This window comes from Maniola jurtina, chromosome 26 (genome assembly GCF_905333055.1).
Source record: "Maniola jurtina chromosome 26, ilManJurt1.1, whole genome shotgun sequence".
Lineage (NCBI taxonomy): Eukaryota > Metazoa > Arthropoda > Insecta > Lepidoptera > Nymphalidae > Maniola > Maniola jurtina.
In genome coordinates this window covers 724,157-751,914 of record NC_060054.1, presented here as the reverse complement: position 1 = coordinate 751,914, position 27,758 = coordinate 724,157, and the positions used below count along the sequence as shown (strand labels likewise).

At 38.4% G+C, this 27,758-nt stretch overlaps 3 protein-coding genes and 1 long non-coding RNA gene across 5 annotated transcripts; 2 read left to right on the top strand and 2 right to left on the bottom strand.

Annotated features, from left to right (window-relative positions):
* Positions 1 to 457: 457 nt before the first annotated feature.
* LOC123878850 lies at positions 458 to 3,339 on the top strand. The gene is made up of 3 exons (XM_045926220.1): positions 458 to 699; positions 1,947 to 2,080; positions 3,057 to 3,339. Exons 1-3 carry the CDS (start codon positions 660 to 662, stop codon positions 3,198 to 3,200), a joined length of 318 nt encoding a protein of 105 aa, XP_045782176.1. The 5' UTR covers positions 458 to 659; the 3' UTR covers positions 3,201 to 3,339.
* Positions 3,340 to 4,148: 809 nt separating this feature from the next.
* On the bottom strand, positions 4,149 to 14,198 carry LOC123878829 (venom protease-like). Its single transcript, XM_045926174.1, has 10 exons — positions 13,908 to 14,198; positions 12,947 to 13,059; positions 12,545 to 12,670; positions 10,834 to 10,975; positions 10,227 to 10,378; positions 8,661 to 8,788; positions 8,092 to 8,241; positions 6,101 to 6,233; positions 5,074 to 5,202; positions 4,149 to 4,405 (listed from the first exon to the last, which is right to left on the bottom strand). Exons 1-10 carry the CDS (start codon positions 13,972 to 13,974, stop codon positions 4,199 to 4,201), a joined length of 1,347 nt encoding a protein of 448 aa, XP_045782130.1. The 5' UTR covers positions 13,975 to 14,198; the 3' UTR covers positions 4,149 to 4,198.
* Positions 14,199 to 16,609: 2,411 nt separating this feature from the next.
* LOC123878860 lies at positions 16,610 to 26,741 on the bottom strand. The gene is made up of 3 exons (XR_006798898.1): positions 26,728 to 26,741; positions 24,841 to 24,842; positions 16,610 to 16,690 (listed from the first exon to the last, which is right to left on the bottom strand). It is a non-coding gene; the product is annotated as an uncharacterized LOC123878860 (long non-coding RNA).
* LOC123878831 (venom protease-like) lies at positions 16,684 to 26,110 on the top strand. 2 transcript variants are annotated; one of them, XM_045926176.1, is made up of 11 exons: positions 16,684 to 16,796; positions 16,832 to 16,966; positions 17,943 to 18,043; positions 19,287 to 19,412; positions 20,028 to 20,166; positions 20,628 to 20,773; positions 21,514 to 21,635; positions 22,041 to 22,190; positions 23,239 to 23,365; positions 24,195 to 24,329; positions 25,509 to 26,110. In XM_045926176.1, the coding sequence occupies exons 2-11, from the start codon at positions 16,903 to 16,905 to the stop codon at positions 25,722 to 25,724; spliced, it is 1,326 nt and encodes a 441-aa protein (XP_045782132.1). In that variant the 5' UTR covers positions 16,684 to 16,796; positions 16,832 to 16,902; the 3' UTR covers positions 25,725 to 26,110. The 2 variants fall into 2 exon arrangements, with proteins under 2 accessions (XP_045782132.1, XP_045782134.1); XM_045926178.1 differs by lacking the exon at positions 24,195 to 24,329 and having other exon boundaries at positions 16,684 to 16,966.
* Positions 26,742 to 27,758: the final 1,017 nt, after the last annotated feature.

Here is a 27,758-nt window from a genome sequence, read left to right as displayed (position 1 = left end):
ACATTTATCTTCTCTTTCTCTTTGGCTATTTGGAGTATTATTTACTGTCTTTGTCACTATCGAGATTCTTGACGCCACGCTTCGTATCTTACCGAGACTTCGGCAGACTCAGGGTTTATTTTTCTGACTTTTGACTCTCTAATCAGATGGATGGGTTTTTACTTAAGTTTAATGAATGCGAATCGAACCCTGGGTAACCCCTGACTAAATATTATGATAATTTTACAAAAAAACGACCAAGTTGTGCGAGTGGGACTCTTAACAAAAAAGGTTCCGTACCTTTGTAAGTGTAAAACCAGGTTTGACTGGCATAGGTGGCAGGGAAATATATAATCGTCTATAACAACATTTCGAAAACTGATATTTAAGGCTACTTTTTATCCTGACAACTCAAAGAATTCCCACGGGATTTTTCATCGACCTAAATCCAAGTGGACGAAGTCGCGGGCACTATCTAGTATTTCTTGTAGTAAATACTTTCATATAAGAATACTAAATGGGTAGAGTAACAAAACAAACATTTCCCATTGTTGACATCTAGCAAATACACTATGGTTTAATATAAAAAGGCGGGTAGGAAAATGTGAGACATCATTCGATCTTCATCTGTCAATCGGCCATCTTGGATTTTTGTTAGCGTTTTGTTTCTGCACTCAAAAATGTACAAAATAACTGTTTTCATCACTTTAGTTCTTATTGGTAAGATTCATGTTTCCAATAAGTACTTATACATTAAAACGTATCTAAGCTTATCACATCACACTTCACACTATCACACTATCACACTTCACACTATCACACTATTACATCACACTAATCACACTATCACACTAATCACACTAATTCACACTATTCACACTAATATATTATAAAGGAGAAAGTTTGTATGTGTGTGTGTGTGTGTGTATGTTTGTTACTCCTTCACGCAAAAACTACTGGACGAATTGGGCTGAAATTTAGAATGGCAATAGATTATACCCTGGATTAGCACATAAGCTACTTTTTATCCCGGAAAATCAAAGAGTTCCCACGGGAATTTTAAAAAACCTACATCCACGCGAACGAAGTCGCGGGTATCAGCTAGTTACCTATAATTATTTCAACAGTAAACTATACCTACCTACTGTATCCACGGAGAGAAGTTAATATAGGGCTCTCTCTATTACGTAATCCCATACAAATGAAAAAGACGAAAACTCAGTGGGCGTTAACCATTTTGAGTGATCAACCAATCACAAACGTAAATATGTTTTCTGTACTAGGTACCCACTAACTCTATTATTTTAGAGTAGTCATGTTTTCAAAAAACATTCAATTCGAAAACATATATAGGTATGTATAGCTGATGCCTGTGACTTCGTCCGCGTGGATTGCGGTTTTCCAAAAGCCTGTGGGAACCCTTTGATTTTCCGGGATAAAAAATAATCTATCTCCATTCCGAATTTAAGCCCGTCCAGTAGTTTTTGGGTGAAAGAATAACACACATACATACACTCACACACACACCTTCACCTTTATAATATTAGTGTGACAGGTACCTATTAACCTTACTATTAAGAGGGCTCTCTCCGTCACTCGTTTCATACAATAGTAGTTCCAATTTCATTTGAATATTAAGCAACCAAAGTCCATGAAATTTTGCAGACATATTCTAGAAACTAATATCTATGTCTGTGGTGTTTTAGATTTTTCTAAAAATGTGTAGTTTTAAAATCACAGGGGCTCAAAGATTTGTATGAAAATTTTCAAGACCGCGTAACTTTGAAACCGAATATTTTAGCGGAAATCTGGAAAACCACAGACATAGATATTAGTTTCTAGAATATGTCTGCAAAAGTTCATGGACTTTGGTTGCTTAATATTCAAATGAAAATGGAACTACGATTGTATGAAACGAGTGACGGAGAGAGCCCTCTTAATATATCTTGTGTCTTCTTCTCTTGTAGTGAGCGTCGCGTACGCATCCAATCTGTCATGTCAGTCCTGCGGGAGCGAGTGCGTGTCTGCGTGCGGAACCAGACGCTTCCGCACCTGCTGCTTCAACTACCTTCGCAGGAAACGTGGCCCTGATGCTGTTAAGGTGTTTCATCAAAAATTCATTCTAATATTATAAATGCGAAAGTGTGTCTGTCTGTCTGTCTGTCTGCTACCTTTTTGCGGCCCAACAGTTTAACCGATTCTGACGAAATTTGGTACAGAGTTAGTTTACATCCCGGGGACGGACATAGGGTACTTTTTATCCCGGAAAATCAAACAGTTTCCGCGGAATTCCTAAAGACCCATCCGCTTAACCGATTTGTATGATATTTGGTACCGAGGTAGCTTGCGTCCCTGTAATTGACATAGACAACTTTTCATCCCGGAAATCAACAGTTCCCACGGGATCTTTAAAAACCTTAATCCACGCGGACGAAGTCGCGGGCATCTTCTAGTTCAAAATATTTTTATTCAATTAAACTTTTACAAGTGCTTTTGAACCGTCAAAATAATCTACCACTGGATCGGAATGCCATTCCTACCGAGAAGAACCAGCAAGAAACTCGGCGGTTGCTCTTTTCAAGTATTCAATTTACAATAATATGCCATACAAGCAATTGCAGCGCCGTGTATTGCTGGAGCGAGTCAAATCCAAGCTTTTTGTCATTTACATAATCTTTGATTGTATAATAAGCTTTTTTCAGGAGCATACTTTTGATAGATTTTTTAAACTTGTGTAGAGGCAAGTCTAAAATTGACTGTGGAATTTTATTATAAAATATTACACTCATTCCCACAAATGAGTTCCACCATCTTCCACAATACTGCCCTTTATATTAAAAACGCAACACTTGCAAAATAACGGTTCGCAGAAACTGCGCTTTTCCTTAGCACAGCTAAAATTTTCATGCGAGTAAATCCTTAGATTTTGGCAGTATGGCATTGTTATACGTTTTTTGTTAAACATTAGTGAACCATTTCTCCAACCCGAGATATGGTTACCAACTATGGGCCTCAAAAGAAAGCCTCGCCGTGTGTCCACGTCCAACAACACTTAATATATTTTTTCTTTTTTTCAGTTTCCAATTCTTCAAAGCAACAGACAGAAATTTCCAATTTTTGTCTCCGAAGAGCCTGATTTTTGGAGTACCGTGTCAAACGATTATAAACCTAGCTACCTTGATGATATGATTGAAAACGGACTGCAAGGTTACGATGCATAACCTGTGATATTTTGCTAGGGATGGTCTGCTCTATAAGTTTTAATTATGGTGATTGAAATACCTATATAGCTGCCTATAAAAGAAATGTTTATATTGTAACTATGTTATCATAAAAATGTGTACATATATTTTGTATAAATAAAATAAATAAAAATAAGCTCTCATTTTTAATGTATATTTTTTACCTTAAAACCTTTCGTCATTTACGAGGACCCGACTCTGAAAATGATATCTGTTTTCAAATCAAAGATGGACATAATTTTTTATTTGAAAATATTTATTACGAAAAATTATTAAAATATTTTTTAACGCCAATCCACGATGGTCGATTTTTTTAACCGACTTCAAAAAAAAGGAGGAGGTTCTCTATTTGACTGTAAGCTTTTATTTTTTTGTATATGTATTTGTTTGTTACGCGATTACTCCGCCAAATATGAACCGATATTGATATTTTTTTTTGTTTGGTAAGTAGGTCATTTTTAGGGTTCCGTACCTCAAAAGGAAAAACGGAACCCTTATAGGATCACTTTGTTGTCTGTCTGTCTGTCTGTCCCTCGTGTCTGTCAAGAAACCTATAGGGTACTTTCCGTTGACCTAGAATCATGAAATTTGGCAGGTAGGTAGGTCTTATAGCACAAGTACAGGAATAAATCTGAAAACCGCGAATTTGTATTACATTATTTAACAAATTATTAAAATGTGTTTCCATTTTCAAAGTAAGATACTATATACCAAGTGGGGCATCATATGAAAGGGCTTTACCTGTACATTCTAAAACAGATTTTTATTTATTTTTATGCACAATAGTTTTTGATTTATCGTGCAAAATGTTAGAAAAAATACCCGAGTACGGAACCCTCAGTGCGCGAGTGTGACTCGCACTTGGCCGGTTTTATGGCTTTTGGTTTAGAACCTAAACATGGAAGAATTAAATTAAGGGACTACCAATGTAAAAACCATGCTTTAATTTATATAATTACTTTATTACAATAAATTGATTAAAAAATTCCGTTGTTAGACATCGTGGCTCTCTCCCAGTCCTGGGGCCAGACGTTCTGGACTATCCAGGGCAGGTAGGCGTCCACCTTGGTGTATACGCCCGCCGAGCCCTGCCCACAATGAGGCCCGAAGGATACCACGCCCTCTGCGGAGTACGAGCAATGGATGTTGTCCAGCAGCATCATTAGAGGTCCTCCGCTGTCACCCTGAGGATGCAAATGTAGACACTAAGCTAGAACCTCAAAAAAATTAAATGCAGTTCACACGCGGTAGTAAAAAACCCGACTAAAACTAGATCTTCTAAAACTAATTCTCGATAGCTCAACGGTTGAGGAGCGGACTGAATTCCGCAAGGTCGGCGGTTCAACCCCACCCGTTGCACTATTGTCGTACCTACTCCTAGTACACGCTTTACGTTTAGTTGGGGGGGAAAGGGGAGCATAGCATGGCTAATTTTCTTTAAACAAATGTATCGATTTATCTGTTCCCATTATCTATGCATTAAAAAACCCTTGAAATATCTTTATTTTAAGTCTTTCGAAGCAACTTCCTGCATAAATAAACGATTACGAAACTATAAAATTGCAAATATTTTTAGGGTTGGGGAGGGTGCCAACTGGACCCTGTTACTTCGCTATCCGTCTGTCCGTTTGTCTGTCTGTATCTTGTGAACCGTAATAGGCAGAAATTTGAAATTTTCACAGGATGTGTATTTATTTCTATTGCCGCTATATCAACAAATAATAAGAATTTCAGAATGCAAGGCAGTTTTCAAATTCTTCAAAATTAAAAAGTGTTATTTCTACCATGGTACGGAACCATTCGTATGCGAGTCCGACTCGCACTTGACCGGTTTTCAGAACAAAGAACTCACATGACACGAATCCGTGGGCTTATCAATTTTTCCTTTGGCACATAACATGGTTGAGGAGTTATAGTGGAACTTTGACGTTTCGAACTTGCTCTCACATTCCGAATAGTCCATCTGCACTGATACTTGAGCCTGAAAAAAAAAGAATTGAGAACCTCCTCCTTTCTTAAAGTCGGTTGATTAAAATCACCATCACCTTTGAAGGCCTCCCTAGCGCAGTGGTAAACGCTGTGATCTTATTAGTGGGAGGTCCCGGGATCGATTTCTGGCAGGAGTTTGGAATTTTATAATTTCTAAATCTCTGGTCTGGTGGCTTCGGCCGTGGCTATTCACCACCCTAATGACAAAGCCATGCCTCCAAGCGACTTAGAGTTCCAGTACTAAAAGTTTAATAAAAACTGCCATACCACTTCCAGGTTAGCCCACTTACATCTTAGACTGCATCATCACTAATTTGTATCTAAATAAAAAAAATACCTAGGTTGGTGCGCGAAATTTTCAATCATCAGTTTCCCTTCCAATTATAATATAGGTTCCTTCGAGTCAAGAGTGTATAGGCATCTTCTATAGGCAAGCGCTGTCTAGCTTAGGCTGCATCATTACTTGCCACCAGGTCTGATTACAGTGTATAAATCTATACATCTATACATATAATAAAATTGTAGAAAAGTGGTGTCTGTACTTGTGGAAATATGTAAAAAAAAGTAGCAAGGGTTGTTATTATATGGATGCCGAACCCGAAATTGTAATTAATTTTTTTTGTCTGTTTGTCTGTTTGTGCACGCTAATATCAGAAACGGCTTATTCGATTTAGATACGGTTTTCACTAATATATTGTAGTAAGCTTCACTTAACATTTAGTGTTTATTTCATGTCAATCGGTTCAAAAATTAAAAAGTTATGTCAATTTAAAGAATCACGGCGAACATTTTTAACGTACAGAGTATATGCTGCCCGAAAAGTCACTATTCCACGCGAACGAAGTCGCGGGCACAGCTAGTTAAAAACTAAAATCTGAATAAATACTGACTGTGTACAGTATTTGCGAGGCATCCCCTGACTCGATGTTCTGTCCCCAGCCGGCGATGTCCCGGGAGGAAGCATGGCCACGCTGGCCGGGCACGGGCAGGCAGATCGGCCGGATGAACTCGGATAACGTCACGCTGCAACAAAACGTGTCTATGAACTCAGAGTTCATCTTTTTTTAAGGTCTTGTAATAATTTTGTATAAAATATCACGATTTATTTATTCTAAAATCGATTGTTATTATATCTACACATGCAATAAAATAATTTTTTTTTGGTAATTCAGAAAGTAATAATACAGATTTTCACAAATATTAAAAATACTTAAACATAAAAATTATAAAACAAAAATATCATCCAAATGACTGTAACGAGGCAGGGTGCCCAGAACGTTGGCTGCGTTACCTCGTTGAATGGCCAGACTAATATGCTGACCAAGGTAACTGCCAGACCTCCGGTCACCCGTGGACTCCACAAGACGGGATGACAGGTCCTTAAAAAGGATCTGGCATCCTCGCCCCACGAACCCATGGTCTCCACTCCAAAAGGCACAAATATGAAATTATGTTCACATAAGTGGGTATTATAGAAAACTTATAATAAAGTGTCAGTTACCATCATGTGCTCGATTGATTCACAACATATCCCTCTTTACCTCAAATTGGCACAATATTGTATATCGAATCTTTGAAAAGAGCAACCGCCGAGTTTCTTGCTGTTTCTTCTCGGTAGGAAAGGCATTCCGAATCAGTGGTAGATGCTCTTGACGATTCAAAAGTACTTGTAAAAGTATAATTAAATAAAAATATTTTGAATTTGAATTTCAAAAGGGAAAACGGAACCGTATAGGATCACTTTGTTGTCTGTCTGTCTGGCCGTCTGTCCTTCTGTCGTGTCTGTCTAGAAAACCTATAGGGTACTTTCCGTTGACCTAGAATCATAAAATTTGGTAGGTAGGTAGGCCTTATAGCATGAGTTAAGAGCCCTAAACGCCGCCATCCGATGTCGATGGTAGGTATCATAGCGCGAGTAGGTAACAACGAGTAGGAAAGAAGGTTACGTCACAAAAAAAATTAAAATATGTCCTTGAACAAATAATAATTGTTGTTTTCAATTTTCAAAGTAACATACTCGTAACTATACCAAGTGGGGTATCATATGAAAGGGCTTCTGTACATTCTACAACAGATTTTTATTTACTTTTATGCGTAGTAGATTTTGATTTATCATGTAAAATGTCGAAAAAATACCCGAGTACGGAACCCTCGGTGCGCGAGTCTGACTCGCACTTGGACGGTTTTTCATTACGTGGTAGGCTTGCGCTTGACGATAATTGTGCTTTAAAAGCAATGATCTACTAGTTTGATCAATAGTAGCTAGGAGGTCTAACGGAATGTTAATTTAATTCGCTAGTGATAGTTTGGTAGGGTGGTAACTAGCCACGGCAGAAGCCTCTCACCAAACTAGGCCAGAGACAATTAAGGGCCTCAGAGGTCATCTTAATTTAATTGATTGATATAGATTTTTCATATTCTGGTAGGAGAGAGGCCTTTCGTTGCTAAGTTCGTGGTGTAGATAATGTAGGGCTTGATAGAGTATTAGTAGAGTAGAGGTCATCTTAATTAGTCAACAATATATACAGTATCAGGGATAAAATCCGGAACGAGGAAATTCGCAGGAGAACAAAAGCGACCGACATAGCTCAAAGGATTAGCAAGCTGAAGTGGCAATGGGCAGGCCATGTCTGTCGCAGAACCGACGGCCGATGGGGCAGACGTGTTCTGGAGTGGAGACCGCGTACCGGTAAGCGTAGTGTGGGACGACCTCCTGCCCGCTGGACCGATGACCTGAAGAAGGTGGCGGGGAGCGGGTGGATGAGGAAGGCGGAGGACCGTGTTTGGTGGCGCGCTCTTGGAAAGGCCTATGTCCAGCGGTGGACGCTTACAGGCTGATGGATGGATGGATGGATGGATATACAGTATATGTTGGACCTACCGTCTGTCCAGTTCGAGCAGCGCTATATCGTGCACTCTGTTGCTGTAGCTGTAAAGAGGATGGGCGATCTTCCGCACGATGTTGTACAGCATTCCGTTGACAATGTCTGTCTTGTTGAGGACGCCTAGCAGGGCGAACCTCAGGGGCCGTCTGTAATCAATCAGAAATATAAATGTATAACGACTATTGTCGTGTAAGTCCACGATATCCAAGGAACAAAAACCTCAGTTTGCTATAATCCGGGGAAAAAGGCAAATCTGTATGGTACAACATTCAGCACCCGCCCGGATTTGTGGTTACAAATACATCACAAAAAAATTAAAAATGTGTTCTTGAACAAATAAATTAGTATTTTCAATTTTCAAATTAAGATAACTATACCAAGTGGGGTATCATATGAAAGGGCTTTACCTGTAATTCTTAAAGCAGATTTTTATTTATTTTTATGCATAATAGTTTTTGATTCATCGTGCAAAATGTCGGACAGAAATACCCGAGTACGGAACCCTCGGTGTGCGAGTCTGACTCGCACTTGGCCGGTTTTTCAATGGGCCTCTGGAGCTACTCACTGGCGAGGGTCTATGAGGACGTGGGCGGCAGTCAGGATGAACCTGTCGCTGATGAGGGAGCCTCCCCCCACCCACTCCACGTCGTCCTTCGAGCCTTCCTCAGAGTTTTCCACCACGCCCAGTACTGCCTGAAAACATTTTAAGCCAATCCTAGTGGCAGCCCAAGAAACTATTATCTACTAGCCGATGCCCGCGACTTCGCCCGCGTGAATTTAGGTTTTTTGAAATCCCGTGGGAACTCTTTGATTTTCCGGGATAAAAAATAGCCTATGTGCTAATCCAGGATATTATCTATCTCCATTCTGAATTTCAGCCAAATCCGTCCAGTGGTTTTTGCGTGAAGGAGTAACAAACATACACACACACACACATACAAACTTTCGCCTTTATAATATTAGTGTGACTACAAGAGGATGCCCGCGACTTCGTCCGCGTGGATTTAGGGTTTAAAGATCCCGTGGGAACTGTTTAATTTTTAGGGATAAAAAGTTGCCTATGTCAATTACATGGAATCAAGCTACCTCGATACCAAACATACAAATCGGTTACACGGATAGGCTATTAGAAATCCCGTGGGAACTCTTTGATTTCACAGGATAAAAGGTAGCCTTTGTCCTTCCCCGGGATGTAAGCTAACTCTGTACCCATCAAATTCGGTTAAACTGTTGGGACGTGAAAAGGTAGCAGAGATACAGTCAGACAGACACACTTTCACATTTATAATATTAGTATGGATTATGCATAGACTCGATAGATCGCCGCGCCTGCACAATTACTTACTCTTTAATATCTTTGGAAGATAACAATAATACACTTAGTAGAGTTACATTTATTATGAAAAGTCATGACCTTTGAAAAATTTCTACTTTGGGGCTTTTGAGGCAATTTCATGCTTAAACAAACTAAGCATAAAAATTTAAAAATTAACCACATCACTGTACCTACACTTCTTAACTTGCGTTGTTAAAAATCGTCTATTTCACTTTTGAATATGTCCTGACCGTAACGGAATTTACATTACGAAATTAGTGACGTGAAATTAGTTTCACGACTTTAATTTGACTATCAATTGCACGTGTAAACGTCATCATTACGAAATCATCATTACTAAATTAGACGTTTACACGTGCAATTGATGCACGTGAAACTAATTTCGCGCCACTAACTTCGTAATGTATTTATTTATTTATTTCATTGCTGTCATGTACTAATAACTATATAACTTAAAGCTAGATAAGTATAGTTACATGACGCCCTGTCAGGGCATCGCAATTTACAATATATTAACTACATTTATTATACACAATCATTTCAATCATTATAAATTAAGATTAATTTTAATGTTACATAATTATTAAATTATTAAATTAGTAACGCTAAATAAATTAAATAAATAGTTTCTTTTTGTAGGTATGTCATGTAGTGAGTAATATGTATGTCAAATTAAAACTAAGTTTACAGATTCAATGTACTCGTATGTTGATTAGAACAGCATGCGCTCACGCTCGACTCGGAGCTTGGATCATGAAGAGCACTCTTAAGACAGGAGCCATTACAAAATCTCACCATATGGGGAAACTCCATATTCTTCGCTGGTATACCTCCAAATATCCTGTAGCGGTCAGTAGGTATGTTGCACGTGTCCACTCGAATTAACCAATCAGGGTCACCGTCCTTCGCTATACACTTTTTCACAAAGCGCTGATTCTCTACACATTCTGAAAATGAGATACAAACGGATTTTTGTTGTTGTTTTAGGGTTCCATACCTTAAAAGGAAAAACGGAACCCTTATATGATCAGTTTGTTGTCTGTCTGTCTGTCAAGAAAACCGATAGGATACTTCCCGTTGACCTAGAATTATGAAAGGCAGGTAGGTAGGTTTTATAGCACAAGTAAAGGAAAAAATCCGAAAACCGTGAATTTGAGGTAACTATACCAAGTAAGATAAGTATACCAAGTGGGGTTTTATACGAAAGGGCTTTCTTTACCTGCCTGTACATTTTAAAAGCGATTTTTATTTATTTTTATACATAACAATTTTTTATCTATCGTGCAAAATGTTGGGCCGTGAAAAGCTAGACAGACAGACACACTTTCGCGTTTATAATATTATCAAATATGAGTATAATTATTAAGTATGGATTTCAGCACCAAACTGTGATAATACTAACTGTTCCAAGCAATAAGCTGAGCAGCACTCAGATTGGGGGGTGGTCTAGGGTTGTCCAGCGGTGGGCAGTCCTTTTCATCCGACAGTGGGATATCTGGCTTGTTTGGGCAGCATTGGTGCTGAGTGCCATCATACCGGCAAGTCTGGAATATGAGCGTGCTGTAGGTTCCTGATTGGTAAAAAGAGTTGAGCTAATGAGAGCCTCAATAGCTCAACCGGTAAAGGAGTGGACTGGAAACCGAAAGGTCGACGGTTCAAACCCCGCCCGTTGCACTATTGTCGTACCTACTCCTAGCACAAGCCTGACGCTTAGTTGGAGAGGAAAGGGGAATATTAGTCATTTAACATGGCTAATATTCCTTTTTTTTTTTTAAAAAAAAAATTGACAATTCTATAAAATAAACTTACGGCCGTATTCACAATCATTACTATGAGGTCTCACAGTGCGCTCGAACGCATAGTGTAGGTTCCACCAAGATCATTGTAAATTGACGTGATATAGTATGATATAGTCAGTGACAGGACACCCGGAAACTAACAACGAATCAATTGATACCTCATTCATCAAAATCGGTCCAGTAGTTTAGGCGCTACAGTGGAACACAGAATCTTGATACAAACATACATACATAGACTACTAAAATCATAACCCTTCCTTTTGGCTTTACCGCAGTCGGGTAATAAATCAATAGACATCTATTTTTAACCCCCGACCCAAAAAGAGGGGTGTTATAAGTTTGACGTGTGTATCTGTGTATCTGTGTATCTGTCTGTGGCATCGTAGCGCCTAAACGAGTGAACCGATTTTAATTTAGTTTTTTTTGTTTGAAAGGTGGCTTGATCGAGAGTGTTCTTAGCTATAATCCAAGAAAATCGGTTCAGCCGTTTGAAAGTTATCAGCTCTTTTCTAGTTACTGTAACCTTCACTTGTCGAGGGTGTTATAAATTAATTTACACTTGTACAATGACAGATAGTGTTTCTTGACACGATTTTTGAAGATTGCTAGCGATTGGGAGAGTCTCATTTCGAGCAGGAGTGCGATAAAGGTGCGTTATGCAGGTGGTCGTCTCGGCCGAAATGCATAGAAAGCTCAGTAAGATAAGTTTTTAGGTAAATATTTAGGTTTTTAAGTTTAATTTATTAATATTTATGTTTTATCTATTTTCATTCTATGTACTGTGTTTGCGCCTAGCTTATAGTCCCGAATAAAAGTATATTTATTTATTTTATTTATTCATTCATTATGTTTGGGATGCCACGTGTGTTGATACACTGGCGCTGTCTCACATACAGGTGTCCTCCGTGGCGGCCGGAACGGCAGCCACTAAGGCAGAAAGGGCCAAGAGGCGCAAATATGAAAATATAGAAAATAATTTCATATTTGTGCCTTTTGGAGTGGAGACCATGGGTTCGTGGGGCGAGGATGCCAGATCCTTTTTTAAGGACCTCTCATCCCGTCTTGTGGAATCCACGGGTGACCGGAAATCTGGCAGTTACCTTGGTCAGCATATTAGTCTGGCCATTCAACGAGGTAACGCAGCCAGCGTTCTGGGCACCCCGCCTCGTTACAGTGATTTGGATGATATTTTTGTTTTATAAATTTTATATTTAAGTATTTTTAACATTTGTGAAAATCTGTATTATTAATTTATTTAATTAAATTTACTTTTATTTATACGGACTGAGTTTGGGGATTCTCGCTATAACTTACCACTGCTCGTGATCTCTTGACGCCATCGCTGGTGGGGTCGTAGAACCGGCCGTGGATGCCGGTGACGAAGCCGAGGTTGTGCAGCGGACAGCACACTATCCTCACGTCGTCGTCCCAGGCACACATCTGAAAGATCAATCAGCCTATTAACATACTAGCCGATGCCCGCGACTTCGCCCGCGTGGCATTTGGATTTCCGAAATCCCGTGGGAACTCTTTGATTTTCCGGGATCAAAAGTAGCATATGTGCCAATCCAGGCTATTATCTATCTCCGTTCCAAATTTCAGACAGACAGGCAGACATACATACATACAGACAGACGGACAGACAACAAAGTGATCCTATAAGGGTTCCGTTTTTCGTTTTGAGGTACGGAATCCAAAAAAGGGCTCAATCCTTACCGGCGGCTTTTTCTCGTCGTCGTAGAGTATTTTCATGGCGTAAGGGCATTTGCTGAGAGTCTTACATTCTCCCGCGATGTTTGTTTTCCCAATCTTGATTGCGCACACTTTACCTGAAATGGGAACATGTTATCACCATCATCATCAGCCAATACTCGTCCACGGCTGGACATAGGTTCTGGACATAGGCTTCTTGTAGGGACTTCCACACGTCAAGAACGATTAAAACCTCAATAGCTCAACGGTTGAGGAGCGGACTGACATCCGAAAGGTCGGCGGTTCAAACCCCACCCGTTGCACTATTGTCGTACGCACTCCAAGCACATGCTGGACATAGGCCTTTCCAAGAACGCGCCACCATACATGGTCCTCCGCCTTCCTCATCCACCAGCTCCCCACCACCTTCTTCAGGTCATCGGTCCATCTCCCATGACGTCATCCGTCCACCTGACTAGGTGGAGGACCTCCACTGGGTGACAAGTGATTTGACGTTCCGGTACGATGCCGTGTAGAAACCGATAATGGGTAAGTATTGGGTGTAATAAAAACCACCATAGTACTCCTTCCAAGTTAGCCCGCTACCATCTTAGACTGCATCATCACTTACCATCAGATGAGATCGCAGTCAATGGCTAACTTGTAAATTGTGTTGAAATAAAAAATCCCTATCAATATAGTAGAAGAAATAAATTGTTTATTAGCTGATGCCCGCGACTTCATTCCCGTCGATATAGGTTTTTTTTAAATCCCGTGGGAACTCATTGATTTTCCGGGATAAAAAGTAGCATTTGTGTTAATGCAGGGTATAATCTATCTCCATTCCAAATTTCACCCAAATCCGTCTAGTAGTTTTTGTGTGAAACATCCATCCATCCATACATCGCGTTTATAATATTAGTAGGATTAAGGAAAAATCTAAGTAAATAGGTAATCACAATATAAAACGTAGGTAGATAGATACCTTCTTTAAGCATATAACTAAAACTAATAGACACTAAACACAACAACACATAGCACTTAAGAATCATGATTTAAACACTAGCACTAAAATAATGTTAATAACTTTATTACAAAGCTTTAAAAAGAGATCTCAGCAAAAAAACACGACCCGACGCGATATGGAGTGCTGACTTCTGACCTTGCCACTGCTTTGGTATCTACATCAAAACTGAATAAATGCGTTCGGAAAAAGGTAAGAAAAACCGGTCAAGTGCGAGTTGGGCCTCGCTCTTTTAGGGTTCCGTACATAACCTTAAATTCAAATTCAAATTCAAAATATTTTTATTCAATTAGACTTTTACAAGTTCTTTTGAATCGTCAAAAGCATCTACCACTGGTTCGGAATGCCTTTCCTACCGAGAAGAACCGGCAAGAAACTCGGCGGTTGCTCTTTTCAAAGATTTGATATACAATATTATGCCATGAATAAAAACCCATACATAACTATGAATGTCACGACCGGGTCGCGTTATAGAGTGCTGACTTCTGACCTTGCCACTGCTTTGAAATCTAAATCAAAACCACAAAACTGAATAAATGCGTTCGGAAAACGTTAAGAAAATTAAAAACTAAAGTTTATTAGAGGATGGATGTGTATAAAAAAACCTGTGGAAACTCTTTGATTTTCCGGGATAAAAAGTAGCCTATGTGCTAATCCAGGATATTATCTATCTCCATTCCAAGGCTACTTTTTATCCCGGAAAATCAAAGAGTTCCCACGGGATTTTAAAAAACCGAAATCCACGCGGGCGAAGTCGCGTGCATCAGCTAGTAAATATATAAAAGGACAGGTTGACTGACTGACTAACTAGTCTATTAACACACAGGTCAAACTACTTACAGGACGGATCGGCACAAACAAAGGTACGAACGAACGAAAGGTAAAGTTACGAACAAAGGTACTTTATCTGCATACTTATGTATTATGTATACACTAGCTGATGCCCGCAGCTTCGCCCGCGTGGATTGGTCAGATCCCCTGCAGCATCAGGATTGAGAGTTGGAAACCAAGTTTTTTTATGAAACAATGTCGCAAAGTTCCTCTATCGATTAAAAAAGAAATGACGCAAATCGGTTCAGAAATCTCGGAGATTTCGGTGTACATAGGTAGAATAACACAACTCCCTTTTTGAAAGTCGGTTAAAAAGTAGCCTATGTCACTCCCTGGTCAATTTTCTACTTGTCTGTGAAAATCCCGTCAAAATCGGTTCAGCCGTTCCGAAGATTAGCCTTTTCAAACAGACAGACAGACAGACAAAAATTTTAAAAATGTGTGATTCAGTTATAGTATCGTTCAAATAAATATGACCTTAATATGCGGTAGTTATTTCGATATTACAGACAGACACTCCAATTTTATTTATTAGTATAGACACCTAGGTACCTTTGTTCATATGACATAGACATCCGCTAAGGATTTTTGAAAATTCAACCTCTAAAGGGGTAAAATAGGGGTTAGAAAGTGTAGTCCACGCGGACGAAGTAGCGGATATAAGCTAGTAGGTACTTAATATGTCTTGTATCCTATAACAAGTGTAAATGAAAAATTTATAACACCCCTGACAAATGAAGATTACAGTAACTAGAAAAGAGCTGATAAATTTCAAACGGCTGAACCGATTTTCTTGGATTATAGCTAAGCACACTCTCGATCAAGCTACCTTTCAAATAAAAAAAAAACTAAATTAAAATCGGTTCATTAGTTTAGGAGCTACAATGCCACAGAGTCAGACATATACACAGATACACACGTCAAACTTATAACACCCCTCTTTTTGGGTCGGGGGTTAAAAAGACTTGACTGACTGACTGACTGATCTATTAAGGTTCTTCTCGGTAGGAACGGCACTCCGGAACAGTGGTAAATTATTTTGAAGATAATAAAGCACTTGTAAAAGTTTACTTGAATTAAAATATTATAATCTATTCTATTCTATAATAAGTGCAAAACTACGTTTGCTTGGAGCGCATTACGAATAAACTCCCTTAAGTTCACGGCAAGTTTTTTTTTGTGAGAACGACTTGCACTTGTCCGGTCTTTAGGGGTCCGTAGTCCGTACCGGAAAGGTGCTAGCGGGACCTACGAAGCCTCCGCTGTCCGTTCGTCTGTCTGTCAGTGGGCTGTACCTCATGAACCGAAATAGGTAGAGAGTTGAAATTATCACAGAGTGTGTGTTTCTATTGCCACTATAACAAAAAATAATAAAAACAGAGAAAATAGAAGGGCTGGCTAATTTTTTGCGCAACGGATCAGCCTGGCTGTCCAGCGCGGAAATTCAGCCAGTATTCTTAGCCCTATTCCACGCGGGCATGGTTTATATAATAACTAGAGGATGCCCGCGACTTCGTTAAGACAGACAGACAGACACACTTTCGCATTTATAATATTAAGTATGGATTGGATAAGGCTAGCTGTAAGTTTTATCGTAATTTAAAACGAATTTTAAAGTATCCACTTTATGGATGGATGGATATTAAAACGAAAAGTACATAGGTACTTAGTATTATATTTTGCATATAATATAAAATGGTACGGAATCCTTTGTGTAAGATTCCGACTCACACTTGTCCAGTTTTTACCTCAGCTTTTATTTCTATGTAAAAATCCACTCAGTAGAGACGTTGTCTTGTATGTAAATTCTAATATCGATTAATATGATAACATGATTTACGATAAAAAATAAATGTAATGCATTGAGTTCTCTATAAAAAAAAAAAAGTAAAGTTATTTGTAGAATAAAGTGACTGTGTTTTCAAAAAAATATCTTTCTTAGTAAAAGTGTAATAAAGCGAACAATTTTTGATTTTCCATAAAAAATAAAGAGTGCTGTGTTATGAATTTAACATTTTCGTTTGCCTTTTAACCGACTTCAACAAAAGGAGGAGGTTTTTTTAACCAAGTTTTTAAAAAATATATCAGAGAAATTGATTGAAAATTGTGTATTTTGTGATTTAAAATGGTTTTGAAATGTGTTGTTGTGTTGTTTATGTTTGTTTGCATTGCAAGGTCATTGAAAAGAGGTGTGTGTATTTAATAAGAACTGGTTAGACTTGAATGATTAAGTTAATGTTTTCCTTAAGTTGTTATATGAAGACGCTTACTTAGTTCTATAAAATAATCCATACTAATATCATAAATGCGAAAGCGTGTCTGTCTGTCTGTCTGCTACGTTTTTACGGCCCAACCGCTGAACCGATTTTAATGTTTGGTACAGACCTGGGGTACATCCCGGGGAAGGCTACTTTTTATCCCGGAAAATCGAAGAGTTCCTACAGGATTATAAAAACAAAATCCACGCGGGCGAAGCCGCGGGCATCCTCTAGTCTATACTAATATTATAAATGCGAAAGTGTGTCTGCCTGTCTGTCTGTCTGCTACCTTTTCACAGCCCAACAGTTTAACCAATTCTGACGAAATTTGGTACAGGGTTAGCTTATATCCCGGAGACGGACATAGGCTAATTATTAATCCTAAATTTTAGCCCGGAAAATCAAAGAGTTCCCACGGGATTCCTAAAACCCCTGCGCTTAACCCATTTTTATAAAATTTTAAAAAATAAACATAGGCTACTTTTTATCCCGGAAAATCGAAGAGTTCTTACAGGATGGAAAAACAAAATCCACGCGGGCGAACCCGCGGGCATCCTCTACTTTTTTATAAAACTAAGGCCTCAGTGTCTGTCTGTATGATCTTTGCGGTGATAGTATATATAGTTTAGTGGTTAAAACGTCGAACTACAAATCGGGAGGTCGGGGGTTCGATCCCGGGCTATCAGTAGGTACCTCTAACTTTCCGCAGTTATTAACCCCTGACCCAACAAGAGGGATGATATAAGTTTGACGTGTGTATCTGTCTGTGGCATCGTAGCTCCTAAACTAATGAACCGATTTTAATTTAGTTTAGTTTTTAGGGTTCCGTACCTTCGTGACATTGGTACTTCCGCACATTCGGCCAAAAATGCAATACTTAGTTGCTTAATTTTTCTTTCTCTTTCAGGTGATCCTTGCCAATTCAACAATACAGCCGGCATTTGCAAATCTATCAATGACTGCCCGTTTGCGAGAAAAATACTTTATGAAGACGAGAGGAAACCTCCTGTAAGTGGATAAATGAATATAAAGAATATATTAATGAAAGAATAAATATAATTTTTTTCTAATTTTTTTTATTTTTTAAGTCAGACAGAAAGACAAGTAAGTACACTTTTGCATATAAAATATTAGTATGGATTAGTACCTACGTATGGATTTTAGTTTCGCTTTAGATAGAGAATCATTTTCAAATATTTTTTCCCCAAATAAAATATTGTTTAAAAATATTGTTTTTTAAAATTGTAATTTTATTCAAGCAAGCGTAGTGTGGGACGCCCTCCAGCACGATGGACTGACTATATAAAGCGGCTGGCGGGAAGTGGCTGGATGAGGAAGGCTGAGGGCCGGGTGTGGTGGCGCTCTTTAGGGAAGGCCTATGTCCAACAGTGGACGTTCACAGGCTGATGATGGTGATATTCGGCAACCAAAGGATGTTTCTAAATCTTCAGTAGTATAGTTTTAATAAAAGAAAAACGTCGAGCGCTAGCATCGACCCACAGTTACCACCTTAATATTTTTAGTTCCCATTATTTTGATTGATTAGGCTTAAAACTTTTGATTGTTTTATGTTTGTTTACAATAAATAAAACCCACTTATGTGTTTTTTTATTACAATTTTATTTACACCTTTTATTTCAGAGTATGAATTAGTGGTACATAATAAATGTTTGAACCATATTCTATTACTAGCTGATGCCCGCAGCTTCGCCCGCGTGGATTGGTCAGATCCCCTGCAGCATCAGGATTGAGGAGTTGGACTCCAAATTTTTTATGAAACAATGTCGCAAAGTTCCACTATCGATTAAAAAAGAAATGACGCAAATCGGTTCAGAAATCTCGGAGATTTCGGTGTAGGTACATAGGTAGAAAAACACAACTCCCTTTTTAAAAGTCGGTTAAAAAAGTAGCCTATTTTACGCCCTGGTCAATCCTCTACTTGCCTGTGAAAGTCCCGTCAAAATCGGTTCAGCGGTTCCAAAGATTAGCCTTTTCAAACAGACAGACAGACAGACAGACAAAAATTTTAAAAACGTGTGATTCAGTGTTGGTATCGTTCAAATAACCATATGAGCTTAATATGAGGTAGTTATTTCGAAATTACAGACAGACACTCCAATTTTATTTATTAGTATAGACAACTAACTTACACTTTATATCAGTAATATTAAATGAAGTTTCCAATCTTCTTCTACTGGTAGTTTGTAGTATGTAGAAGCGCGTGTAGTGTTATCTATCCTCTGGATTCCAGATGTGCAAATGGGAGGATGACCTGAGGATCGTCTGCTGCCCCACCAGGGACGTGTTCCACCGGACTGGCATCTTCAAGGAGTACTTCTTCGATTCCAACCACGGCATCAAGCGGTCCAAGGATATGGTAATCACACTAATATTATAAAGGCGAAAGTTTGTGTGTATGTGTGTGTCTGCGTATGTTTACTTCTTCACGCAAAAACTACTGGACGGATTCGGCTGAAGTTTGGAATGGAGCTAGATAATATCCTGGATTAGAACATAGGCTACTTTTTATCCCGAAAATTAAAGAGTTCCCACGGGATTTTTAAAACCCTATATCCACGCGGGCGAAGTCGCGGGCATCGGCTAGTATATTCTAAACCCGAATTTTGGTGCTACGTCCAAAAACCAAAACCAAGGAGACACAGATATTAGTTTCTAGAATATTATGTCTGCAAAATTACATGGACTTTGGTTGCTTAACATTCAAATGAAATTGGAACTACGTTTGTATGGAACGAGTGACGGAGAGACCCCTATTAATGATCATCACTACATTATTTTCTTACAAATCCAACATTTTTTTTTTAAGGGCTTTTATACCTTTTATATGTACATGTACCTACTATTATAAAATCCAACAGTTGTCAATCAAAAACTGTACAATGGTAGAAAGAGTATAGGGTTCCAAATGCGCCCAGGTCTGAGAAGAGCCCACAGTAAACTCTTGAACAAAAGTTTCTATTCTATTCTACAGACTTGTCGCTACAACGGCGCGCAGCCTCTGCTCTGCTGCAGGAAGACGACAGATCCTGAAAAGTCTCCTGAGCCGAGCGGCTGTCCCGAACTCAGCAGGCCTTTGTTGAACACGGATGAACAGCATTATGCTTGGATGAGTATGTTTACATTAGCCTTCTTAATTTGTTGTATAGAAGCAGGCGCTACTTTGCAGAAGTCCATGACATCCAAGAAAAAAAAACCAGCCAAGTTCGAGTCGGGCTCGCGCACCGAGGGTTCCATACTCGGGTATTTTTTCGACATTTTGCACGATACATCAAAAGCTATTATGCATAAAAATAAATAAAAATCTGTTTTACAATGTACAGGTCTCTTTCATATTATGATACCCCTTGGTATAGTTATCTTACTTTGAAAATTTAAACACATTTTAATTTTTTTTAATGATGTAACCACAAATTCATGGTTTTCGGATTTATTCCTTTACTTCTACTGTAACACCTACCTACTTGCCAAACATGATTCTAGGTCAACGGGAAGTACCCTATAGGATTTCTTGACAGACACGATGGACGGACGGACGGAGGTACGGAACCCTAAAAAATGTACTATTTTTCAGAATGTCTAGACTACCAGCAGTACTTCAACAAATGCGTGTCGAAGGTCAACAACCCTCACGAATATACCAGAGTGGACACGTGCGGGAGGGACACCTTCCGCATCGCGGGAGGCGCCGAGGCCAATCCTATGGAGTTCCCGCATATGGTAAGATAGTCTGTAAAATGGTGGATTGAGGAATTCAAATTCAAAATATTTTAATTCAATTAGACTTTTACAAGTAGGTAGTTACTTTTAAATCGTCTTGAGCATCTACCACTGGTTCGGAATGCCTTTGCTACCGAGAAGAACCAGCAAGAAACTCGGCGGTTGCTCTTTTCAATGATTTGATATACAATATTATGTCATGTATAAAAATAATTGATGTCCCGCGCATTTCTGGAGCGAGCTGCTGGTCAAATCCACGCTCTTTTATCATTTACATAAGCTTCGATTGTATAATATGCTTTTCAAATGAATTTCAAATGTATAGTCGGAAGTCACCTCTAACTGCTGTTTGTTAGATAGATTCGACAGAAGAAGAAGATTGTCGACAGAAGTGAAAACCTTCACTTCTGTCGACAGTTCGCACTGACTGCCAGTATATATTTTCATTGTTAGAAGTTTCACTTCTGTCGGAAGTTCCCACTAACTGCAAGTTTGTATAGGTTTAAGTTTTCACTTCTGTAGACAGACCCACTAACGGCCAATTTTTTTTCATAGTCAACTTTTTGATAATTTTAAGTTTTCACTTCTGTTGAAAGTCCCCACTGATTGGCATTTTTTATAGGTTTAGGTTTTTATTTGTCGGAAGTCCCCACTGACTGCCATTTGTTTCATAGGCTAGGTCTTCACTTCTGTCGACAGACCCCACTGACGGCCATTTTTTTATAAGCGTGTTTTTACAGGCAGTGCTGGGATGTCGTAACGTGGTTCCCACTGAGGAGGACGTGGTTTGGATCGGTGGGGGTTCTTTAATCAGCGAAAAATATATACTGACGGCCGCTCATGTACTGATGTCTCCTACGCAGTAAGTACCTAAGTAACTACCAAAATTATGATAGATATAATTAAATGATGCCCGCAACTTCGTCTGCGTGGATTTAGGATTTTTAAAATGCGGTGACAACTCTTTTGATTATCCGGGATAAAAAGTTGCCTAAGTATCTTAATTTCCGGGATGCAAGCTACCTCTGAACCAAATTTCATAAAAATAAGTTAAACGGATGGGGTCTTTAAGAATCCCGTGGGATCTCTTCGATTTTCCGGGATAAAAAGTAGCCTATGTCCGTCCCAGGGATATAAGCTAACTCTGTACCTTTCATCAAAATCGGTTAAACTGTCGGGCTGTGAAACGCTAGCAGACAGACAGACAAACTTTCGCTTTTATAATAAAATTGGTATGGGTATCGTTAAAATTTTAACTACTTTTCAGTGGCGTCATAAAGTTCGCACTGCTGGGAACAGTCAACAAGACAGACACGCGAAATGGCGCCCTGTACAACATAGTGCGAAGAATCCCCTACCCCACCTACCAGGCCAGTTCGCTGAACTATGATATAGCACTCGTCGAACTGGAGAGACGGTAACTAATAGCAGTTATTAATAGAATGGAATAGAATGGAATAGAATGGAGTAGAATGGAGTAGAATGGAGTAGAATGGAGAGACGGTAACTAATAGCAGTTATTAATAGAATGGAATAGAATGGAATAGAATGGACTAGAATGGAGTAGAATGGAGTAGAATGGAGTAGAATGGAGTAGAGTGGAGTAGAATGGAGTAGAATGGAGTAGAATGGAGTAGAATGGAGTAGAATACAGTAGAATAGCGTAGAATAAAGTAGAATAGCGTAGAATAGAATAGAATCACTTTTATTCAACTAAACTTTTACAAGTGCTTTTGAATCGTCAAATAATTTACCATAATATCGATTATATCGATGGCAGGTACCTCAAGGTATTCTTAGGCCTTTTTCTCAGTCTTCTAGGCCAACAGGACAGCTTGGATGTTCAATTCTAGGCCAACGGGAAATACCCTATAGGTTTTCTTGACAGATGGACATACAGACCGACAGACAACGATGTGATCCTATAAGGGTTTCTTTTTCCTTTTGAGGTACGGAACCTTATAAATAATAATAAAAAAACCCGGCTAAATGCGAGTCAGACTCGCGCACTTAGGGTTCTGTACTCGGTTATTTTTTTCGACATTTTTCACGATAAATCAAAAGCTATTATGTATGAAAATAAATAAAAATCTGTTTTAGAATGTACAGGAAGGTAAAGATCTTTCATAATATGATACCCCACTTGGTATAGTTATCTTGCTTTGGAAAGTGAAAATAGATAGGTACTAATTAAATGAACAGTGTTCATTCATAATTTTTTTTTTTTATGTAAACACGATTTGCGGATTTTTCTTTTACTTGTGCTAAGACCTACCTATCTGCCAAAGTTAATGATTCTAGGTCAGCGAGAAGTATGGGAAGTACGTAACCTATAGGTTTTCTTGACAGACACGACAAACGGACAGACAGACACACAGACAGACATACAACAAGTTCAAACATAGTTCCTTTTGAGGTACGGAACAATAAAAAAGAAAGAAAAAATGATTTTGAAAATTTCCTAGCGTACGTTTCTCGGAGTTCATCCGTCCAGCCTGCCTGCCAGTTCCCGGGAGAGAGATTGAGAGTGACAGGATCATCGCTGGGTGGGGGGAGACTGGGTTCCGGGCACGCTCTGAACTACTGCTGACGGTAAGTATAACAAAATTGTAATACAACATTGTATAACAAAATCAATTGCGTCAAAAAAAATTGGACTTGCCTTTACACTTTTTAAAAAAATTCTCAGCCCAACAATTTATTTTTTTGCAATCAGACCTGTTAGCAAGTGATGATACAGCCTAAGATGGAGCGCGCTTGCCTAAGAGTTGCCTATTTACTCTTCACTTGAAGTTGAGTATAACTGATTTTGATGAAATTTGGTACAGAATCAGCTTACATCCCGGGGACAGACATCGGCTACATTTTATCCCGGAAAATCAAAGAGCTCCCACGGGATTCTTAAAGTTCCATCCGTTTAACTGATTTACCTATATGAAATTTGGTACAGAGGTAGCTTACATCCCGGAAATATATCAGAAAAGCAAAGAGTTCCCACGGGATTTTATGAAAACCTAAATCCACGCAGACGAAGTCGCGGGCATCGCCTAGTAAGAAATAAAGAAGATTTGGGTATATTTTTGTCGCTAACATTTTTATAAAATTTTATCTTGTATTGTATCCTAAAACCTTTTTCACACAGCGTTATCTGGCCTTTCTTTTTAACCCCCGACCCAAAAAGAGGGGTGTTAAAGTTTGACGTGTGTATCTGTGTATCTGTCTGTGGCATAACGTAGCGTAGCTCCTAAACTAATGAACCGATTTTAATTTAGTTTTTTCTGTTTGAAAGCTGGCTTGATCGAGAGTGTTCTTAGCTATAATCCAAGAAAATCGGCTCAGCCGTTTGAAAGTTATCAGCTCTTTTCTAGTTACTGTAATCTTCACTTGTCACACATAAATTTTTGATTTACACTTGTTTCAGGCAAAATTATTAGAGGACAGATATCTATGCACGAACAAGTTCGAAGGAAAGAACTTCGTGTGGAATGACGAAGCCATGATATGCGCAGTGGGAACCAAGGCCACCACGAAGCATCATCACGCTGACTCTTGCAAGGTCATTATCATCATCATCCATCGCCGGCTCACTACACTGCCGTCCTAACGAAGAGAGCAATAACTAGGTTTCGACTACTTTCGAGATATTCGCGATTATGATTAGCTACTTACAAATCGTAATATTACATATTGCAGTTTTGATAACCAACAGAACCGAAACTACTGAAGATACAAAAAAGACGTCTAAGGCGAAAATATAGAGCTCATTTTCCTGATTACGGATATGGTCTTAAGTCAATTTGCCCAAAAACTCGACTTATTGCACTCTTTGTTAGGACTGCAGTACAGAGCACGGATCTCCTCTCAGAATGAGAAGGGGTTTGGCCATAGTGAGGATTGGCAGACTTCACACAACTTTGAGCATATTATGGAGGACTCTCAGGCATGCAGGTTTCCTCACGATGTTTTTCTTCACCGTTAAAGCGAGTGATCATACTAATAATGTTATAAAGGCGAAGGTTTGTGTGTGTGTGTGTGTGTGTATGTTTGTTGCTCCTTCTCGCAATAACTACTGGACGGATTTGGCTGAAAGAATGGAGATAAATAATATCCTGGATTAGCACATAGAGTACTTTTATCCCGGGAAACCAGAGAGTTCCCACGGGATTGTGAAAATACTAAATCCACGCGGATGAAGTCGCGGGCATCAGCTTGTATGTAATAGGTAAATTAAAACTCGGAAAAGTTAGAGGTGCGTGCCCGGGATCGAATTTCCGACCTCCGATTAGGAGGTGGACGTCTTAACTATTTGGCTATCACAGCTTCTTGGAAGGTAAAAATAAAGGAAGCTATCGTGAGTGATGATTTATGGATCCGAGACAATGGTCGCTAACTCTGGGCCTCATAAGAAAGCTCAGAGTCACTTAGGGGGCGATGGAGAGAGCTTGGAGTTTCTCTACGCGATCAAAATATGGGTTCCTTTTAGGTTCCGTACCCGAAGGTTGCCGACGGAACTCTATTACTAAGACCCCGTTGTACGTCCGTCCGTCTGTCTGTCAGCGGGCTGTATCTCGTAAAAACCGTATCACAGAATGTGTAATTCTATTGCCGCTACAACAACAAATTACTTATAAAATTTCAAAATGGCCGCCATGAAAATAAAAATAAAAGTTATTTTTTTGGAGATACGGACCCTAAAAAGATTTTTGTGGAAAACTTTGTTTGTTTATGTTTTCAGGGCGACAGTGGCGGACCCCTAATGGCGTTAATGAAGAACATAAAATGCAGTTACTCAATAGAAGGCATCGTATCCAGGGGTCCCCGGGACTGTGGCCAAGGGTACCCCGGAGTTTACACCCGGGTCACGCATTACCTACCCTGGATTTTGGATAACGTTTGGCCCGAATTGCAACGAAAAAATGGAGAAAATACTTTTCAGATTTTCAAGAAATAGCTTACAATTGGGAAAATTCTGGAAAACTGATCTAACCTAGATCTCATCATTGTTTTCCATCAGATATGACTGTGAAAGAAACATTTTTCTTAATTAAGTTCCTAGAAAATTTTGGGAAATAAGGGCCTGTTTCACAACCGTAAGCTCTGCTTTATGTAACGAATAAATGGAACATTTTGACAGATTACCAATACAACTATCAAACTGTAAAACTGTTCGTTAGTTAAAATTTATCTGGCGGTTGTGAATAACAGGCCCTTATAGATTGAAAAATCGCCCCTTAATTAAGAAAAGTTCAGAAGTTGAGTTTTCTGTATTAGGAAAATTATGGAAATTAGTTTTCTATATTGGGAAAATTTTGGAAAATAAAACTAATTAATACTGAAGTCCTCGTTTTAATGTCTTCCCTTGAATTGCACATCGATATATCTTAAAGACTAACATAATACTAACATAGCTCCCAAACTTAAGGAGTGTAATGGATATTACTAACTAAAACTCACTAACATTTTTTACGTATTCAATCGATGTTTACATTGAATATATTTATAAGAATAACTAATTTTGCACATTTTGAAGTTTACAATAAAAAAAAGTAAAAAAATTGAAATTTTTTGGTAATTATGAATAGTACAAAAAATATAATTACTAACAATTATTATAAAACTAAGTCAGTACAATACCTAATGTTCAATTTTAAATAAAACTAAAAATAAAATAAAATAAACTAAAATCTGAATAACAAAATAGTTAAATATAAATACATTCTGCTAACCTGTTGGTGATAATTTTGTTTTATATCTGACAATATTTTTTAAAAACTAAATAGCTAAAAATAAAAAAAAAGTAAGGATCAAAGCTTAAAAATATTAAAAATGTTTTTCAGTTAAAAATATCGATATTTTATTGTATTTTACCTACGTCAATCGTTATCACAAAATCATTAAAATAAGATCACTATTTCATTTTTTAAATATTTTTGTTATTTGCATTTAATACAAACAATATATTAATAAACTAACTTACAATTAAAAAATATATACAGTTTTTATGTCACCTCCTAGGTAATTTATTGTATCAAATTCCATTAAATATTAACAGTAATATTAACCCATTATAGCCTGAATTATTTTAAGGTCTCAGAATTGAGTTTTTCATTAATATGTTATTATTATGGACCCTATTAGTCAGATCTGATCATTAGAATTTTGGTTCAAGTCTTACTTCTGGAAATAACCATGGATGCCGCATAGCACCGCTAGGCTCCTACCTTGTCTTTTCAAATGTTTCATAAATTCCTTTTAACTGATTGTTTCCAAAATATTTGAACACAATTTGTTAAGAATTATTAAGGAATTTACTCTTTTATAGTTCAAGGTTCAAAATTGATTAAAAGATCCAATAAATTGTATCAATATTTACATATATTTCCATGAAATTACATATTATTTGTATGAAACTGTAGGTTGCAGGGCGTACAGAGCCCCACATTGCATTTATTGCACTGTAGCCTATTGTGATTATGACAAGACTCTAATCCATACTTGCGACGTGACTCGCTGGGTACCAATAAAGGATTCCTGCCGTCATAACGTATGCTGTTAGAGACCCGATTGCCAGTTCTAGATGTTTTTGAAGCTGATGGACGGCCACCACCTCAAGGGGTATTTTAGAACTGTAATAGGTATGAGCCGATGTAGACGCTAGCACCACTTCACATCTAGCATTGAGTTGCTGACCAGTGGGATTATTTATGAAACCACCCTCATCTTCGTCAGATAGGATTACAAAGTCTGGAGGTTCAATTCATAGCAATAGAGGCTTGAGTTCATTGTCTTCTTCTAGTATGACAAGTGCCTCATCTTATGTACAATCCCTGTTGAAACAAAAAAAGCCATTACATACGGAAAAACAAAAAAACTACATAATTTGGATTTTTTGTATGCATAATAGAAAGACAACATAACCGCCTAGTGGTGCCGTATGGTATCCGCATCTATTAACATGCCATAAACCAAACAATAAAACAAAATG